At 37.1% G+C, this 20353-nt stretch overlaps 1 protein-coding gene and 1 pseudogene across 1 annotated transcript; both read right to left on the bottom strand.

The window, feature by feature from the left end:
* Positions 1–957: 957 nt before the first annotated feature.
* Positions 958–4528, bottom strand: LOC129899809 (probable inactive receptor kinase At3g08680). The gene is made up of 4 exons (XM_055974821.1): positions 4486–4528; positions 4113–4253; positions 2069–2257; positions 958–1568 (listed from the first exon to the last, which is right to left on the bottom strand). Exons 1-4 carry the CDS (start codon positions 4526–4528, stop codon positions 958–960), a joined length of 984 nt encoding a protein of 327 aa, XP_055830796.1.
* Positions 4529–5007: 479 nt separating this feature from the next.
* Positions 5008–18317, bottom strand: LOC129899808 (uncharacterized; annotated as a pseudogene).
* Positions 18318–20353: the final 2036 nt, after the last annotated feature.

Raw genomic sequence — 20353 nt, 5'->3', positions numbered from 1 at the left:
ATTTTCCTCAGAGTGTGGCTGCGATAAGCATACCAGAGAGTTTTCAGACTAGAGTGGGGGCCCAGACCCTAAAGCAGCATCAGGCTCTAGTTGTTTAAGGTCCGGTGGAACAGCCACTGGTGGGTTCTAGAGGGGATGGTGTTATCTTACCTAGAGAAGGAGCTTAGGATGCATTTTTTCTTGTGTTGACCGATGATGAGAAGCACAGATATGAGAAGTTCAGGAAGATGGATCCATCTCATTTTTAGGGTGGAGGTAAAGGTATAGGCCGTTTGAGGGTCAAAGTTTGTTCCTGTAGAGTGGCACCAATGAAGGGTCATGGTAGAGGTTCCTCTCCTGAGCCAGAGATTGATGCTAGAGAGGACCGGGTTCCTTTAGAGTATTCCAGTGTACTATTGCTTTAGACCACCTTCATGAGGGTATTGGGTGCGTTTAAGGGTTTTCCTCAGAGTGTGGCTACGATAAGCACACCAGAGAGTTATCAGACTAGAGTGGGGGCCCAGACCTTAGAGCAGCATCAGGCTCTAATTGTTTAAGGTCCAGTGGAACAGCCACTGGTGGGTCCTAGAGGGGATGGTGTTGTCTTACCTAGAGAAGGAGCTTAGGATGCATTTTTCTTGTGTTGACCGATGATGAGAAACACAGATATGAGAAGTTCAAGAAGATGGATCCACCTCATTTTTAGGGTGGAAAGACTGAGGATGCACATGAGTTTCTGACTATGTGTCTAGATCTACTAGAGAAAGTTAGGTTAGGTGAGTCGCATGAAGTTTATTATGCTACATTACAGTTGCATAGGTCAGCTAGAGAGTGGTGATGAGTTTACATGAGTAGTGTTTGTTCTTTCAGCCACTCACTTTAAACCTTTCACAACTAGCCACACATTTCAGAAAAATAACTTGAAAGAGTCTTGGTAAAAGTTAATGCTCACATACATAAAGAAGAAAATCTCTCAAACTAAATGACATACATATGTTTCATTGAACAAGGGGTGGATTCAAAAGAAGTCATAGAAGAAGGAGAAATGTCTTCTTGAGCATTCACAACTTCATCGATTATCTCCAAAACCTCTACCATAGTAGGTCGTTCCTCTGGCAAACGATCCACACACTTGAGTGCTACATTTAGTAGAGGAAAAGCATACATTTCAAAGTTTGCAACTTCACTATCAAACACTTCTCCAGTCCATTCTTCCCTCACTATGGATTTCATCCATTTGACAAGGTCTAATCTTGTCTTCTCCACAACTTTACCGGTCAACAGTTTTAGCAGAATCACCCTAAAGCTATAGACATCAGTTTCTTCTGTCAATTTTTTCTCAGGGGCTGTGTAAACATTGTCCTTGTAGAGGCAACTTTTGTTGGGGTCTAGGAATTTGCAATATCCATACTCACTTATTAATGGCTCCCCTTTTTCGCTTAGTAGAATATTTGATGGCTTAATGTTGCCATGAGGAATCACAATTTCTTTCTTTGAACTTCTGTATATGTACGCGAAACCCCTTGCTATGCCAACTGCTATTGACAGCCTATGTTTCCATGGGAAATTCCATTTCCCCTCAACATAATCTGCAACAATAAAGAACAACAATATGATAAAGAATTACAAGATGAAAAATTTGAAGTTCTTGACTACTTATAATTGGCTTACTTTTGAAAAGTGTTAGTAGACTTCAACTGTTCTGATATTTGTAGATAAGTATTTTTTTCATCATTGCTAGAGTAATAAGCAACAAGTGGAAGTACATTTTGATGCTTCAAGTTCCTTATCTTTTTCATCGTTCGCGAAAATTCCTTGAATCCCACTTGTAGAGTTTTAGTTTCTTCAGTCTCTTGACAGCAAACACGCCACTGCAACATATAAAGCCTGGGGACTTCAACATAACCAGTTCAGAGCCTATAACTAGTTCAGATCCCAAAATCCACCTGAAGACAAAAAAAAGACGCACAAAAAAAAGTAGAAACAGTTCATGTTGTCTATTACTCAGCAACCCCTTTGCAGCTTTGCTGTCTATGACACTAGAAGAGAATAATTTCGAAACTTAGCACTTAACAGAGAGACACTTAACCATCAAATTGTTTTGAAGATTGAAAAAGAATAACAACAGAATATGCTTGATTTCTTGAACTCTCGGGATCATTTACAGATTGCTCCATCAACCGCTTCAATGTACTGCTACTGAATGCAATCTCTCCGCTAACACTAAGCATCTTAACCTGCTCAGCCAGGAGGTCCATTTCATCTGACATGGATATACCTTCATGTATTCAAACAGAACAGGCAAAATCATCATGTTGCCCACATACAATTTGTTCATAGAATGTAAGTGAAAATTCAAAGCCTTAAACCTAACTACCTAAGGCATCTTGCGATTACAAATCAAGAACGGGAGAATCTTTTGAGCTATCATCCATATCTAAAAAGAATTTAAAATGTGTCAACAATTAAACTAAGTAAACAAATATAAAAATAAAATATAAAAAACTGAAAAACATACCAAGTTCAAGTTTCATAAGATCATTAAAATCTTCTTCAACATTGATGGGATAAGGCCAGTTTCGACGCTTATCTTGAAGACAAATAACAGCTTGCACCAATTTCGAAGTCAAAGAACTCCTAATACCAAGAAAATCAAGTGCTTACTACACACCTATGACCTACCAGAAAACCATCAATACAAAAAAGTAAAAAACCAAAAGCCAAAAAAATGACTTCTCTGCCAGTTGCTCGAGGTAGATTGGCGGTGCTGGCAGCTCACCTCGAGGCTTCACTCAACGTCTCCGATTTGGATGAATAGAAAGGGAGATCACAAATGACTCAATGAGATGAAGGTGGACAGTGGTGAACAGCCGAACAGCGCTACAGGTGAAGGCGTGATTGTGAAGGCGTGAAGCGGTCAAGGTGAAGCAGAACTCAGAAGTACTGAAGTATTGAGGTCTTAACAGCGCCACAGGTGAAGGCGTGAAGGCATGAAGCGGTGAAGGTGAAGTAGAACTCAGAACTCAGAAGTATTAACTGAAGTATTGAGGTCTTAAGTTAAGTGTTAGGGTTAGACTATCAATTGACAATTGGGCTAGACTTAAATTATAACAATGGGCCTATAGCCCTTTATGTTTAAAAGGAGTCTTTTAGGCGGCCCAACAGATTTAATTTCGATATTCGGTATTTACCGAATACCAAACGGAATAATTATAAATATCGAAACCGAAATACCGAAATGTTAAATTTCGATACCGAATACCGAACCGAATTACCGAATACTGAAATACCAAAATAGCTGGTTCGGTTCGATAATTCGGTTTCGGTATTTTATGCCCAGCCCTAGACATTACTATTCATAATACATTATTGGCGATAAGTTTGCAAAGAAACAAAGTTAATAGCAACTTATATCAGTTCTATATAAAAACTATGTTATCAACTTATATCAGTTCTATATCAAAACTATGTAAAAAAGAGAATGAACATATATAATCTGAAAATCTTGAATACTCAGGCACGATTCAGCTGCATAACTTACTCCTATTTTTCTGAATCATAGAACATTCGACTGGTTAACGGGAATCATATCCTATTGACTGCAGAGCTAGGATAATTCTAAGGGGTCGTTTGGTTTGAAGACAAGTTATGTTGGGATTAATTATGATGGGATAAGCTATGCTGAGATAAGTTATGATAAGATTAGTTATGCTGAGGTAATTTTTTATTGGTCGTTTGGTTTGTCATATTCAAATAATATGCATGGCATAATTTCGAAGAATAAGTTGTTTGTTTACAAAAATACACTCCATTTTATTTAGTTTTTTACACTTTCTTTGCAAGATTTAGTTATTCACTCTTAAAAATAAAATTTTCATCTTATTTTAGCTTAAAAATATTTCTGTGTAACCTGCTACGACATGTTAAAATGCACTGATACTGAGAGTTTATAATTGCTTTTACACTGACACTGAATGGAAGAATTTTCTATGAACACTAATGAGCCAATTCATTCTTATTTCATTATACCCGATAAACCTTTTCCAGAGTAACCATTTCAGCAGAAAGCGGAATTCTATCAAACATATATACCTTCATATAAGGAAGAAAGCATAATTTGAAACGTAGCTTACGAATTGCTTTTAAGCAAACCACAAGATTTTCACCCTTCATATCGTTAAACAACGCATCTTTCTCTAAAGCGTTTAAAGACTCAGTAAGACAATCTGGTAATCTTCGATAATCCTCTTGATTGACATCATGAGTCTCTCTATCTGTTTCACAAAAAAACACAAGTAGAACTTCTGATAACATAACATGAATATCTCACTTATGGACAAAGAGATCTTGTTATCAGTTTTTATGTAATCCTCTTTGATAATTGATAAATCATTAGCAAGAAAATCAATGATAATGCCCAAAATTAGTTTATCAAATGCACTTTTTTTGACTACGTATTATAGAGCTTAACTTCTATACACTATGTAAAAGATAACTACAAGTAACCTTCTATAAAAGGTGGTTTAGTAACATGAAAATTAGAAGGCATGTTGCATTGGTTAAAATGAATTGATAATGTGAAAATTATTTATACTATTTTAGTGTATATAAGTTAAATCCAACATTATATCATAAAGTCATTTGAGGAAGTTTTAAGCCATGTTATTCTGAGAGTGCAGGAAGACTTGTTGACAAAAGAGAATAACCTTATCCTATATTTGTTTCGTTCCAAACTAAGAAAACTCAACTTCTAGTACAAGTTTATTATATTTCTTTTTTTCATGAAATTCCATTTTTCATTTGTTCTGTCTGAAGGTAAGTGAATACTGAATATAAGGGCAGCTGTCAAAGATACTGATGAAGTAGGTTAGGCGCACATCACGGGTTGAACTCCTAGAAGAGTGAAGGGGCGGTCCCATCATCCACTGAGTTTTGAATCTTGCTCCACTGGCCCTTGGCGTTTTCTCAGTTATCCAATATATATATATATATATATATATATTGATGAAAGCAGCTCAATCCTTCGAGGACATATTTTGTGCTATCAAAAAGAGAAGATAAGCTTGTCCTATTCTATTAATGAAAGTAGCTGATCCCAACAGAAATGATATGCATCCAGGCTTAACCATAAAATTCAGGGCAAAAAAAACTTGTAAAGGCAATTTATCACGGAAGATACAGTAGAAGAAAAACTGCTAAATAATTGTCTCTTACCTACTGGTGCAGGAAGGCTCAAATTTTTCCGCAAGCCATCAATCCCAGCAGTCATTATAGAAGCAAGTCCCAAGTATGGGTCCGTACATGCATCAAATGCAGGACATACGAAATGGCTTACAACAACAGCCCCAGGAAGTGTACAAGTACTAATTTTTGCTTATGTGTTTTCTTTCTGCCAGGTGACAAACCGTCCATTCCAATCCTTAGAATATAGGCGCTCATAACTGCAATACGGAATGGTAACTAAAATAAGGGAAAATTAGAAGCAAGGATCAGGTCAGGTAGTTCAGGGTTGATGGGAAGTGCAATTTTGCACAAACATACTCAAATGATGTATATTTCTGTTAAGAGGAGACCGAACCCAAAAAGAACGATTTTTATCTCTGCAGAAACTTTAGATAGAAAATGCTGTTTAATTCTGGGAAAGACCAGACAAGTTTGAGCAAAATGAGAGACTTCAAAGTCAAACAACCATGAGGAAGAGAAAATGTGAGAAATAAAGGCAAAAGATATCCTGTGTTTTTACTGGAATTTCAAAAGAGGAACATTCTTCTCTTGATTTGGTTACTAGTAAATACACTTAGCTCAAAACAAACTTATTTACTACAACCAAGGAGTGAAAAAAGTGGCAATTTTGCTTAGCTCTTAGATTTAGAGTGTTTTTGTCATTCAACACTGTAATTCAATATGTTAATTGTGAAACCTCTCTGCATAACCCTTTCATAAAATATAAAATGGAACTAGTTCTACCCTACTATTATCTAGTTTATGCTCTAAGCATTATACCTACTCTGAAAATCCAAAACATAATGTAAAATGCCTTTAGAAAACATCTTACTATGTAAAAATTTAATTATAATATTTAAAGATATTATGAAAAAATAATTTTCCTATTGTTTTGGTGATTTTGGTCAAGGATTACATTTGTTGGGAAGCCAAAAATGATAACAAGAGAAATATAAAACCAAGAGGTCATTCTTAGAATATAATAGTTGGACACATTTTTACATCTTTGTAAAGGAGAAAGAAATTCCCTCAAATATAACTTCATGCAAATGCAAAATCCATGAAATGTATATCACTTGGTGTTTCATATGATGTTCAAGTAATTTAAGAACCAATAGTCCTTCATCATGTGACAATGATGAGACCTTAATTTAGAGAGTTGTATTTATAAAAAAAAAAACTTTTTTGAAACAAATTGAACAGGAAAACTCATTCATGTATTAAACATTGAGTCATTTCAATTATAGAATTAATTATTATTTGAGGTTAGAAAATTATAAGTTATCCGTTATACTAACGATAGTTTAAAAAAAGGAATAGCTTCGAGTAGTTATAAGTTTCCTCTTTTTTTTCAGTTAGCTCCAACAGTGCTGCAGCCTCGGCACAATGGGATTTTGCCATCATGGAACTATGCTCATTTCAAACAATTGGCTCAAGGGAAATCATAAACAATCTCCAATACATATATACAAAGGAAATAGGGAATTACATCATACGGAGAGTGAAAAAAGTATTATTTACACTGTCAGTTCAAAGAAGCAGCCCGGTGCACTAAAGCTCCCGCTATGCGCAGGGTCCGGGGAAGGCCCGACCACAAAGGTCTATTGTACGCAGACTTACCTTGTATTTCTGCCAGAGACTGTTTCCAAGGTTTGAACCCGTCACCTCCTGGTCACATGACAGCAACTTCACTGTCAGTTCATATAAGTTAAATCTTAAAAAGTATAGAACCTCTAACCTTGTAGGATGTGGTGCAGTAAATGCAAGTATGGAAGGAAGATGATCTAACACCCCACTCATGAATGCTTCCCCAATCTTGGAAATACCATATTGACTTGATCCATCAGATGCCTTAAAAATGTTTATTCCATTCCTGGACAAACTAATATGCACATTTGATCCACAGCCATATTCATCTAATGAATACCTATACAACAAGGGAAATAAGGTTAGCAAACTGAAAGGAACTGTGCTCATGAAGTAGAAATTTTTGAAACAGTCATTCAGGAAATCTCCCAAAAATTTATCTTCAGAGAAGTAAATTCAGAAAATATTGCAGAAAGGAACATTACTGCTCTTTTAGCTAAACGTTTAGTGAAAAAAAATACTATCCTACATTAGTCACTATGAAAATTATTCAAAACTATTCCCCCAGTTTCATTTTATATGGCAGTGTAAAGAAAGACTTTAAGAATGTTTTAAAACTTGTGGTCTTAAACATGTGGTGTTATTTCTATGACTATAAGAGCATGTCATTAGGGGTAAAATGAGAAATTTAAAGTTGTCGAGAAACATCTCCATATTTCCTTTTGTAAGAAAAGCAATGCTCATTAAAAATAGCCAAAAAAAACTTGGGCGTATGTTATTCTTGCAACTTCTTGAATGGTCTGAAGAATTGCAGGAATGGGATAGAGAATTGCAGATTAAATGTACTTATAATGGTATTCAATTATCACAACAACAAAAAAAAAAATATTGGTCGAGAGATGGGATTCAGATCAAAATTTTATTTTCATTTTGTCTGAAACCTTGGCATATCTCTAAACTATATCCTCCCAAGGAGAGCTAATGAAAAAGAAAATTAAATTTCCTTTTTTTCCTTTCCCAATGTAGATATAACCCTCTCATCAAAAATTTATCTCGATCTGCAGTTAAAAGGGTTATAAGTGGAGGAAGAATGGTGTTGGTAGTATTAATTGGAACTAATTAGGGTGTATATTAGACATATAATAGGATGGAAAACTACTATGGATGATCGAAAAATTGACTCGACTATTTAGGTGCAAGTAAAAGTTGAACCGCTGGAAACTCTTTTACAAGTAACAATTGTTTCCATAATAGAGTTCTTATGAGTTACCATAGATCATGGGAAAATAGGTTTAAAAAAGGAAAACAAGAAAAGATCCCAAAAAACATGATTATACTAAAACCAACAAGCATCAACCAATTGGAAATGGTAATTGTAATAAAGACTTTTACTTATCTTTCTTCTTTAAATTATGAGTAGACATTTGGAGAGAATAGACTAGACAGGATGACCGATGACGGATGACGTAAAGGAAGAGAAACCACACCTAATGAACCATATTACACGAGCTCGCCACAACTTGGTCTAATCAATAAAGTAAAGATTTACCAATCATCGTTTGAGCTGTAACCATACTCAAATGCAGTACGGGAGAAAGTAAGAAATGGTGAAACTGTATGACACGCAAATTATGTTTTTCAGTCATGTTTATAAGTTGAAAGTTAATGCATAATGCTTTTGTGATAAGCAAAAATAGAAAGCATAACTAGGAAAACATGGTTTGGTAGCACTTCAAAAGAAGCAAAAGCATATCTGCACTAACTAGTACGTAGAAAAGAAAATGGCACCTAAAAATACTGTGGAAATATATGCTACTTACTTTGGCAAGAGAGTTAGAGGATATCCATATTTCCTTCCTACTGTTCTTATGACTTTACGTGTATCAATTAATCTATCAGCTGCTCCAAAACAATCTGCGTATTCCAGTCCAATCTCAAATTGACCTTTCCCAACTTCTTTATGTAGCTGCATATTTGAAAGAGACAACATCAAGAGGAGTCTTCGTTAAATTGAAAAATACTACTACTCTGTTCCATTGCACTCGTCCCTTTTTAGTCCGTCCCAAGAAAAATGACATTTTTCTATAATTAGAAACTCTTTTATATTAAATTTTTATTTTACCCTTTTATTAAAAAAAAAATTACCCTTGATGACACACACTTATAAAAATAGAAATATCATGTCATGTTTAAAACCACAAGTTCTATAAGCATTTTTTCATATGTGCCAAAAGTCTGCATTTCTTTGAAAGATTACGTGTGCAATACATACCACCATATAAATGAAACAGACGAAGAATACGATAAAATATGTTGGATATATCTTTCTTATTCTAGGTAAAAGAAAGATACTATCTCAGGACAGTTAAATGCCATGATACTATCATACGTGTAAAAGTATGAAAATAACATGTCACGTGAGGCTTATAATTCTTTTTCCTTTTATATTCTCTTTTGTTTTTTCTTTCATTTTCCCCTGAGCTCTGGGATTTAGGCCATAGGTGTTTGATGTTGTTCATGCAGCAATTATCCACGTAAATTATGTTTGGGGGAGGAAGCACCACAACTAAAGTTTGATATGATGAAAATAATGAAAATAAATTGGACACGAGAATTTTACGTGGAAACCCCTCTAAATGATAGAAGGGAAAAAACCACGGGGTAGAAGGATCTCACTATTTAATATGGAGTACACAGCTCTCAAATACAAGGAGAAAACAACAATAAATACTTCTCTCTTGTAAAAGGAACAACTACTAAAGAGGACACTCAAGACTAAAATATTTATCTTGGTGTATAACTCTCTTTGTATTCTTACTCTCTCTTTCTGGGATGGGATAAATGAGGGCAAGAGGTCTTCTATTTATAGGAAACTAGAAACGCGTAAAATCCGCGTATTGAACCTTCCTTTTTTGACTACGCGTTCAAAACGCGTTTTGTTCCTTTTTTGACTACGCGTTCAAAACGCGTTTTGTTGACTACGCGTTCAAAACGCGTTTTGACTATCTTGCATTCTCCCACTTGAAGATTTAATTGAGAATCAATTAAGTTTTCACACCATCCTTTCTACCCAATTACTACAATGTTACGTTTCTGCTAGGCCAATAGAAGATCGACACCATATGAACTTGTTACTGTTGATCGGCTTCGTAAACATATCTGCCAGGTTGTCATTAGTGTGAATTTTCTGAATATCCACACTACCTTCTTCCACCTTCTCACGAACAAAGTGATACTGAACTCGTATGTGCTTTGTTCTTGAATGAAATGCCGGATTCTTTGCAAGATGCAAAGCGCTCTGACTGTCACAAAATAGAGCAATCTTCTCTTGTTTGTGCCCGAGCTCCTCCAGTAACATCTGCATCCATATTGCTTCTTTGCTAGCTTGTGTAGCTGCTACATATTCTGCTTCCGTCGTAGATGTTGCCACGATAGATTACAGTTTTGAAACCCAGCTTACAGCTCCTCCAGCAAGAGTAAACACATAACCTGTGGTGGACTTACTTTTATCAAGATCACCTGCATAATCTGAATCAACATAACCTTTAACAGTAAAGTCTGATCCTCCATAACACATTGTAACATCTGAGGTACCCTTGATGTATCTCAGGATCCTCTTAACAGTATTCCAATGCTCTCTACCAGGATTAGCCATGTATCGACTAACCACTCCCACTGCTTGTGCAATGTCAGGTCTTGTACATACCATAGCGAACATTAAACTTCCCACTGCTGATGCATACAGTACTCGAGACATCTCCATCCTCTCTGCTTTATTGCTAGGACACATACTTGAGGATAACTTGAAATTAATAGGAAGTGGGGTAGAAATTGACTTACAGTCTTGCATCTTGAAGCGTCTCAAGATTTTCTTCAAGTAGTTCTTTTGAGAAAGCCAAATCTTCCTATTATCTCTATCTCGGTGAATTTGCATCCCTAGAATCTTGTTTGCTGGTCCCAAGTCCTTCATTTCAAACTCCCTAGCCAACTGTGCCTTTAAATTTGTGAGACGATCTTTGTTGGGGCCTGCTACCAACATGTCGTCAACATACAACAGCAAAATAACAAAATCTTCATCACCAAATCTCTTGTAATAAACACAAGGATCTGAACTATGTCTGTTGTATCCAAGGCTTATAATGAAGGAATCAAATCTCTTATACCAATATCTCGGCGCCTGTTTGAGACCGTATAGAGATTTGTTCAACCTGCAAACCAAGTTCTCTTTTCCCTGTTCTTCAAAACCTTCTGGTTGGAGCATATAAATTTCTTCTTCAAGTTCTCCATGAAGAAATGCAGTTTTGACATCTAACTGCTCCAAGTACAAGTCAAATGTAGCACACATCGCCAGGACCACTCGAATTGTTGTGAGTCGAACCACCGGAGAAAATATCTCATTGAAGTCTATACCTTCTTTCTGAGCGAATCCTTTCACCACCAATCTTGCACGATACTTCTCCACTTGATAATTACCATTGCGTTTGATCTTATAGACCCATTTGTTTCCAATGGTCTTCCTTCCTTGTGGTAATTGAACAAGATCCCATGTTTTATTTTTATGAAGAGCTTCAATTTCTTCTTGCATTGCTGCCATCCACAGAGATGATTCTTGGCCTTTCATAGCCTCATGAAAAGTTGAAGGCTCTCCATCTTCTGTTAGTAGACAGTATGCAATATTACTCTCCATAGAATAATCTGAGTGCCAAGCTGGTTCTCTTCTCTCCCTAGTTGACCGTCGAACTTCTGGAGTTTCGATCTCAGCTTGCTTTTGTTCTTCGTGCTCTAGTGCTGCTTCAGAAGAAACTGGAACTTCTTCTATTTCTTCAACTTCAACTGTAGTAGTCTCTGATTTTTCTTTTGAAGTGCTACCTTCTTTTGCTTGTATCTTGTTTTCAACAAATACAACATCCCTGCTGATTACCACCTTGCGGGCTGTGGGATCCCATAAGCGATACCCCTTGACTCCATCAGCATACCCTAAGAAAATGCATTCTCTGGATTTTGGATCCAACTTCGATTTTTCTTGGGTGTTGTACATAACATAAGCAGGACTTCTGAATATATGTAAGCGAGAATAATCAGCTGGTTTTCCTGTCCACATCTCCATTGGTGTTTTCAGATCAATTGCGGTTGATGGTGACCGATTGATCACATAACAGGCAGTTTTGACTGCTTCTGCCCAGAATGGTTTTTCCAACCCTGCAGTTGCCAACATAGCTCTTGTCCGTTCCAACAAAGTTCTGTTCATCCGCTCTGCTACTCCATTTTGTTGTGGAGTATATGCCACCGTGAACTGCCGTTTAATACCTTCTTGTTTACAGAAGTTATTAAATTCATCACCAGTGTATTCTCCTCCATTATCTGTCCTCAAACACTTGATCTTTTTCTCGGATTCAAGTTCCACCCGCGCTTTGAATTCTTTGAAAACTGAAAAAACATCTGCCTTCCTCTTGATTGGATACACCCAACTTCTCCTGGAGTAATTATCGATAAATGACACGAAATATTTCGCTCCTCCTAGAGACTCCACCGGTGCTTGCCAGATATCAGAGTGAACCAGATCTAGTATTTCCTTGCTTTTAGCAGAGGAACTGCTAAACTTCAGTCTATTTTGCTTACTGGTAACACAATGCTCACAAAAGGGTAGTGAAACCTTTTTGAGCCCTAAAAGAAGTTTTTGCTCAGCAAGAATCTTCAAACCTCGTTCCGACATATGGCCAAGTTTACGATGCCACATCATCGTTGATTCTTCAAATGAACTTGCTGACGCGGTTGATGCTTCTCCTTCTTGGTGTGTTTCACCTTTAAGCACATATAGATTTGCCGCAAGTTTTTCTGCTTTCATCACTACAAGCACTCCTTTGGATATTCTCATGACTCCACCATGAGTCTTATACGAACATCCATTATCATCTAGTTGTCCTAAAGACAATAGATTCTTCTTCAAGTCTTTTACATGTCGTACCTCCCGGATGGTGCGTACCGTGCCATCATACATCTTTATTTTGATGGACCCAATACCAATAACATCCAAAGCATGATCGTTTCCCATGAACACAGACCCTCCTGAGATAGGATAATATTGATGGAACCATTCTCTCCTGGAAGTCATGTGCCATGTTGCTCCTGTGTCCATAATCCAGACATCAGCGAAACGTTTTCTGCCTTCATTATTTGATATTGCCTCACTACATAAAATATCGCCATCATCCGAGGTACATACAATATTCCCTTGAGCATTTGATGGCTCAGGGTTTTCACTCTTCTTCTTGAACCGGCAATCTTTCTTGAAGTGCCCTTTCTTGCCACAGTTGTAGCACTTGATATTCTTCTTACTTCTTGATTGAGATCTGCCGTGATTGTGACTCTCACTAGGGCCACGTTCCGTTGGTCTTCCTCTCACCATCATCAAAGCTTCAGCTTGCTGCGAACTTGCTTGTCTGTCTTCCTTATTTTTGCGCCTATTTTCTTCTTCCAAGACAGCGGTTGCAATTTCATCGAAAACTAGACTATCTGTATTGTTCGTCAGGTTGATGATGAGTTGATCATACGAGTCAGGCAGACTTTGAAGTAGAAGCTCCGCACGTTCAGTACCCTCTATTTTGCAACCCATTGTTGTAAGTTGCGAAAATAGAGTATTCAAAGTATTGATGTGTTCAGTAACTGACATGGACTCTGTTATTCGAAGAGTATACAATCTTCTTTTTAAGAAGATTTTATTATGTAAAGACTTGGCCTCATACAACCCCGTAAGAGTATCCCATATTTCCTTCGTCGTCCGCTTTTCTGCCACACTAGACAACACTTGATCAGCTAGTGCCAAGTGTAGATCAGCAACTGCGTTGCTGTCTATGTCATTCCACTTGCTGTCATCAGTAAAGTCTACGGGCCTGCCTTCAATTGCAGCTAAGCAATTGTCTTTTCTCAATATCGCTTTTATTTTCATTTTCCACAATGAAAAATTAGTCCCATTGAATTTTTCAACGTCAAACTTTGTTGTACTCGACATTGTTATTTGCTTCACACCCTTCTAGATCGTTTCTGAATATTTTTGCGAACAATCGTGACAAACTGTACCGTCACCAAAATTTACTATTCACGTGAATAGTACTATTCACCGAATTTTACTATTCATGAAAAGTTACTATTCACAAATAGTACCTTCGCATAAAATAGACAGAATAACCGAGGGCTCTGATACCACTGTTGGGGGTAGGAAGCACCACAACTAAAGTTTGATATGATGAAAATAATGAAAATAAATTGGACACGAGAATTTTACGTGGAACCCCCTCTAAATGATAGAAGGGAAAAAACCACGGGGTAGAAGGATCTCACTATTTAATATGGAGTACACAGCTCTCAAATACAAGGAGAAAACAACAATAAACACTTCTCTCTTGTAAAAGGAACAACTACTAAAGAGGACACTCAAGACTAAAATATTTATCTTGGTGTATAACTCTCTTTGTATTCTTACTCTCTCTTTCTGGGATGGGATAAATGAGGGCAAGAAGTCTTCTATTTATAGGAAACTAGAAACGCGTAAAATCCGCGTATTGAACCTTCCTTTTTTGACTACGCGTTCAAAACGCGTTTTGTTGACTACGCGTTCAAAACGCGTTTTGACTATCTTGCAAATTATGTCATTGAACAACGTGTTATCTTTTTCCCGAAGACTACTTTGTATGTGAATGAAATACAGACAGATTCCGCTACTTCACTTTCAATGCTTCTTCTATCCCACAATGATCTGACTAGAAATAGTCCTTCAGTATATGAAGGATAAGGACAGATAAATTTGACTTTTGAAAGTTAAAAAACAGTTTTGAAGGTAATCGATGAAAAGTTTTCTCATGACACTAACAAAAGTATGATAAGCATGTCTTCATAAATTAACAAAAGTAAAATAAATATATCTTCGTCAAGAAACAAAATAATAAGTAACTCTCACTATGTGTAGTAGTGGTGTTAGATTACATATTTATGATGCTATTTATTTCATAAATAGTATGAGGAAAAAGGATCTTTTGTTTAATTCACCTCAATAGTTAGCTTATGAGATGGGGATTAACCCAAAGGAGGAAACAGCCCATTCCCTCAACGAATATGGGACACTCTAAAGAATGCAAGACACTCTCAATAAGGCAAGAAAAAATTACCTCGAGTCCGAAGCTCCAATTCAAGCGGAATAAATGGATATACAAGCTAAAATCTCCTACTTAGCTATAATACTGATTGCAACAATATGAGAAACATCAAATTTGCAAACAAACATTCAAGGAAATAAAGACTTACATAATCTACTGAAATATTCAAGGACTGAAGATAAGTGAGCATCTCCTCAAGCATCGGGGATAACATATCAAATGCTGTTGTATGGCACCTCCTGCACTTATCCGATGATTCAAACTCTTCTTTGTCGTTCCTGTGTGATTTAGTTATACATATTTAGAGTAACATATTTAGAAGAGAGCTCCAAAAACATATATGATGGAAGACTATAAGCAAAACTATTATGGGAAGCGTTCTCTCACATCCTTTGTAACACTCTCCAGAAGGTAAAATTCAACTTCAAAGCCTGCAGTCATGACCTAAAAATGTAGATACACGTCAGATCAATATAATTTTTTTAACTCTTTGCCGCACGAGGAATTGACCATACCAAGCCAAATTCATCTTTTAAAATTTGAGAGACTCTGCGTAAAGCTTCTCTTGGACAATATTCCCATGCTTCACCCGATTTAGTACACATGTCAGCCAAAACCATTTCTTGTTGTTTTGCCCTGGACCAAAAAGTGCACATTAAAACATGATTGCAAATGTTTTCCAATATAATGACCAAGTTACAGAAAAGGTTTTAAAGTCCACTGCATGGTTGCCATGCAAAGGTCCATACGCTTCATATGTGAACCCACAATATCAACAGTATAACGGTTTCAACTGTAAGAAATTAAAATTGAACACCTCAAATAAAATCCTAAATCTGCTTCTGCAGACAAGAAGAAATACTAAAGCATTAGATACCAATGTGTGTACTAGCTTAGACAAATTACTAAGAAAGGACTAGCTTTATGTTCCATCAGTTTCGTATTAAGTTCTCAAAGTATATACCGATCCAATAGTAGATATCCTCTCCTCCATGATTAGCAGTGCACCTAATGGGGTTCTTCCCTTTAGGCCTGGTTAACTAGATATTGGACAAATGTGAAAAGGTTTTGTATTGTTTCTAAGAGGCAATATGAACAAAGTTGAAAACTCCCTATTGCCAAACATTGAACGAACAAAAGAGACTCTTCCCTAATCATATAATATATGGCTGTCTTGCCTTTGTGATGGTTTAGGGTGCCTTTCATATGACTAGACATGCCACTATAGTTGTGTTGTTATTGCTTTTCGATCATCACACTATTTTGTTGTTGTTATTGTCATTTTCTTGTAGACTTTACATTGTTTTTCTTTTTAGCATCTATGCTTTATCTATTGTTTTCTTCTTCTTTTACTTGAATTTGTTACACTTGAGCTGAGGGTCTTTCGGAAACAACCTCTCTACACTCCATGAGGTAGTGGTAAGGTCTGCGTACACTCCACCCTCTCCAGACCTCACTTTGTGGGATTTCACTGAGTATGTTGTTGTTGTTTATAGGCCAGATGCTAAAATTAAAACATAAATTCATGAGGATAAAAATAATAGACAGGTGACCAAGCGGTACCATGGATTCTGCATTTGGTTGATAAATCGGGAACAATTGTTATCAAACCCGAACAGGTGAGATTAGTGTCCTCTACTGGTGAATCAGATATTGAACTTATCCCCCTACACGCACGAGGTAAGCCTATACCATGCTTTTTCACAAAATTATAGAAACGCTGTCGTGGGATACCCTGCAAGTGATGAAGAAGAAATAATCAAATTTAATAAGTACACTTTTTTCACCAGAGCAAGAGAGCACCAATCATTAGCTCATATCATGTAGTGAAGGTAATCAAAATGGCTGAAAATTATACTGATGAACGGCCTTGTCATATTTAATCCGAAAAATACATCACACACCACTTTAGATTTTTGGTATTGGAAATAATGTTAATAGGGTTTCAACATTCAAATTATTATAGCCAACCAAAATACCGAATATTCAAAATAATCACCAACTCCTTAAAATCATAGGCAAAAAATAGCGGTTTTAGTCCATGTATTATTGCATAATTCCAATTTTAATCCATGTGTTATTTGACTATGCACATTTAACCTTCATTTATTTGAAGTGTGCGGTTTTAGTCCTTGAAGTTAACAAAAGTTAACTATTTAACAAAATGATATTTGATAATATATAAAATAAAATAAAACAAAAGGGTTGGTGACTTTAAATGCTTGAAGAATTATGTATATGTATTTTATTCATTAGCTCCATTTTATTCAAATGTTTTATGCTCTGTTTTTTATTCCCTACCAACTCGTTCTTCCTCTCTTTTTCAATGATTACTAATCAAGGTCAAATACGATTACATTTGAGGGTTTAGTAGGTGGACGGGCTCCTTAAGACTATCAATGGTGTCCTAACAACTTTCACTCTTTAAAAAATTTAACATTTAATTTTTATTAAATTTAATTTTTTTACCCACATAATTCTTCAAGCATTTAAAATCACCAACCCTTCAATTTATTTTATTTTATATATTTCAAAATAATTATTTTGTTAAATAATTAACTTTTGTTAACTCTAAGGACCAAAATCACACACTTCAAATAATTGAAGGTTAAATATGCATAATCAAATAACACAGAGACTAGAACTGGAATTATGCAATAACACATGGACTAAAACCGCTATTTCCTGTAATATTAAAATAATCCATTGGAATATCCTTTGCATGACTTTTAGAACCACAATTCAAAATTAAAAATGAGAAGGAAGTATGAACAAGGTTTGATCCTAGTCATGGAGATTTTGTAACCACTCTAAAAAAAAATGGAAAGTTCGATACGATTGGGATTATTGCTTTTTGGAAGTTGGTAACTGCTAAGCATTTGAATTGCTGGACTCATTAACTGCTTTGGCCTACATCCTTTTCTTACTGAAAGAAGAATAACACTAGCAAGCTTGTGGATATCACAATATAAATGTTTCACAAAGTCAAGTTCTCAAATTTCACCAAATAAAGATTCATCTTACTTTTCGGTGACAACAACTTCCTATTTGTAAATTTCACCAAATTAAATAAAGAATCATCTTACTTTTAGCTGACAACAACTTCCTATTTGAGGTAAGATGAAATAGAAAAGTTGGGTAGATATTTGACTTAAGATTGTTATGGTGAAGCAACCTTTCACCTGTTTCTTCATGCTTCATTCAAAGTTCTCTTAGCAGTATGTCTGAGAGCTTTGATCTAATAAAAGAAGAGGCTAGGTCAGATTGAGCTGAATTCCAGTACTTATTAATCTTCCCAAATGTGATCCTAGCGAAAAATCTGATGTTTCCGATTTTTGATACAGAAAATGAACTATAAACCACTGGAACAACTGCCATTAGGACTCCCTCATCTTTTCTCATGATGAAGGAAAATCTATCAACAATGAATCATACCGCCTACCTAGAAGCTGTTCGTGGGAGGGGATTTCAATGGGCACATCGGGTCTATGTCGGGGGGGGGGGGGTATGATGATGTGCATAGAGGCTTTGGCTTCGGGGACAGAAATGAAGGAGGAGTTTCACTTTTGGAATTCGCAAGAACTTTTGGGTTGGTGATAGCCTACTCGAGTTTCCCAAAAAAGGAGGACCACTTGGTAACCTTCCGTAGTACGGTGGCTAAGACTCAGATAGACTTTTTACTCCTTAGAAAAGATGATAAAGGTCTGTGCAAAGACTGTAAGGTCATTCCGATAGACAACCTTACAACCCGACATAAGCACTTGGTGATGGATTTAGGGATCAGGATGACGAAGAAGAAGAGGGTCGGGGATAATCGACCTAGGATCAAATGGGGGAGTTTGACCACGGCTAGTGCCCTAGAGATGGGACAGAAATTGAAGGACATGGAGGCTTGGGATAGTAGTGGGGATGCGACCAGTATGTGGGATAAGACGGCTAGTTGTATTAGGGTTGTAGCAAGGGAAGTGTTGGGAGTCTCGACAGGTAGTCATAGTCAGCATCGAGGGGACTGGTGGTGGAATGGACAAGTGCAAGAGAAGGTGGAAGCAAAGAAAATGGAGTACGCGAAATTGATAGAAAGCACGAATGAGGTGGAGAAGTGGACGAATAAAGAACTTTATAAGATAGCGAGTAAGGAGGCAAAAATAGCAGCTTTTGAACGTCTTTATGCTGAACTAGAAGAGAAAGGCGGGGATAGGAAATTGTTCAGGCTAGCCAGGGAACGGGAGAGGAGAGCACGCGATGTGGATCAAGTGAAGTGCATTAAGGACGAGCATGGAAAAGTATTGGTAGATGAAACTCTCATTAAGCAGAGATGACAGTCATACTTCCATAAACTCTTGATGAAGAAGGTGACAGAGAGATTGTGTTGGGAGATTTGGATCATACAGCGAGGCGTCATGATTTTGGGTGTTGAGGGAGTATTACGGTCGAAGAGGTTAAGGGTGCTGTGCGTAGGATGCGCTGCGGAAGAGCGATCGGGCCCGACGAGATCCCTGGGGAATTTTGGAAGAGCGCGAGCTTGGTAGGTTTGGAGTGGCTGACTAGGTTATTTAATGTCATCTTTGAGACGGCAATGATGCCCGAAGAATGGAGGTAGAGCATAATGATTCCTCTATATAAAAACAAGGGGGATATCCAAAGGTGCAATAAATATAGAGGTATCAAACTTCTAAGCCATACTATGAAAGTGTGGGAAAGAGTGGTAGAGATGAGAGTGAGGAGAGGCGTGTCTATTTCAGAGAACCAGTTCTAATTTATGCCGGGACGTTCAACTACAGAAGCCATCCATCTTATGAGGAGATTGGTGGAGCAGTATAGGGAGAGGAAGAGGGACTTGCATATGGTATTCATTGACCTAGAAAAGGCTTACGATAAAGACCACGAGAGGTACTATGGAGATGTTTGGAGGCTAAAGGTGTACATGTGGAGTACATTAGGGTGATCAAGGACATATATGAGGGTGCCAAAACTAGGGTAAGGACAGTAGGAGGGAACTCAGAGCACTTTTCAGTTGTGATGGGGTTGCATCAAGGATCAGCTCTTAGTCCATTTTTATTTGCCTTGGCGATGGATGGATTGACGCGACAAATTCAAGGTGAGGTGCCATAGTGTATACTGTTCGCGGATGACATAATACTGATCGATGAGACTCGTAGCGGTGTTAACGCTAAGCAGGAGGATTGAAGACGTACCTTGGAGTCTAAAGGGTTTAAGCTGAGTAGGACCAAGACAGAGTACTTAGAGTGCAAGTTCAATGGGACACCCCAGGAGGTTGGCGTGGAAGTTAGACTTGGTGCCCAGGCCATCCAAAAGAGAAGTAGTTTCAAGTATCTTGGGTCTATCATGTAAGGCAGCGAGGAGATTGACGATGATGTCACACATCGTATTAGGGTAGGGTGGACGAAATGGAG

This window comes from Solanum dulcamara, chromosome 8, assembly GCF_947179165.1.
Source record: "Solanum dulcamara chromosome 8, daSolDulc1.2, whole genome shotgun sequence".
In the NCBI taxonomy this organism is placed as follows: Eukaryota; Viridiplantae; Streptophyta; class Magnoliopsida; order Solanales; family Solanaceae; genus Solanum; species Solanum dulcamara.
This window is presented reverse-complemented; position numbering and strand designations above follow the sequence as displayed.

What these genes read in the sequence shown, in the direction of transcription:
- LOC129899809 (XM_055974821.1), bottom strand. Translation starts at nt 4,528, where the DNA reads ATGCCTTCTAATTTTCATGTTACTAAACCACCTTTTATAGAAG. An exon ending in TAAACCACCTTTTATAGAAG is followed by an intron (nt 4,254 to 4,485) that starts GTTACTTGTAGT and finishes TTTGTGAAACAG; the next exon opens with ATAGAGAGACTCATGATGTC. An exon ending in GGTTTGCTTAAAAGCAATTC is followed by an intron (nt 2,258 to 4,112) that starts GTAAGCTACGTT and finishes GAATACATGAAG; the next exon opens with GTATATCCATGTCAGATGAA.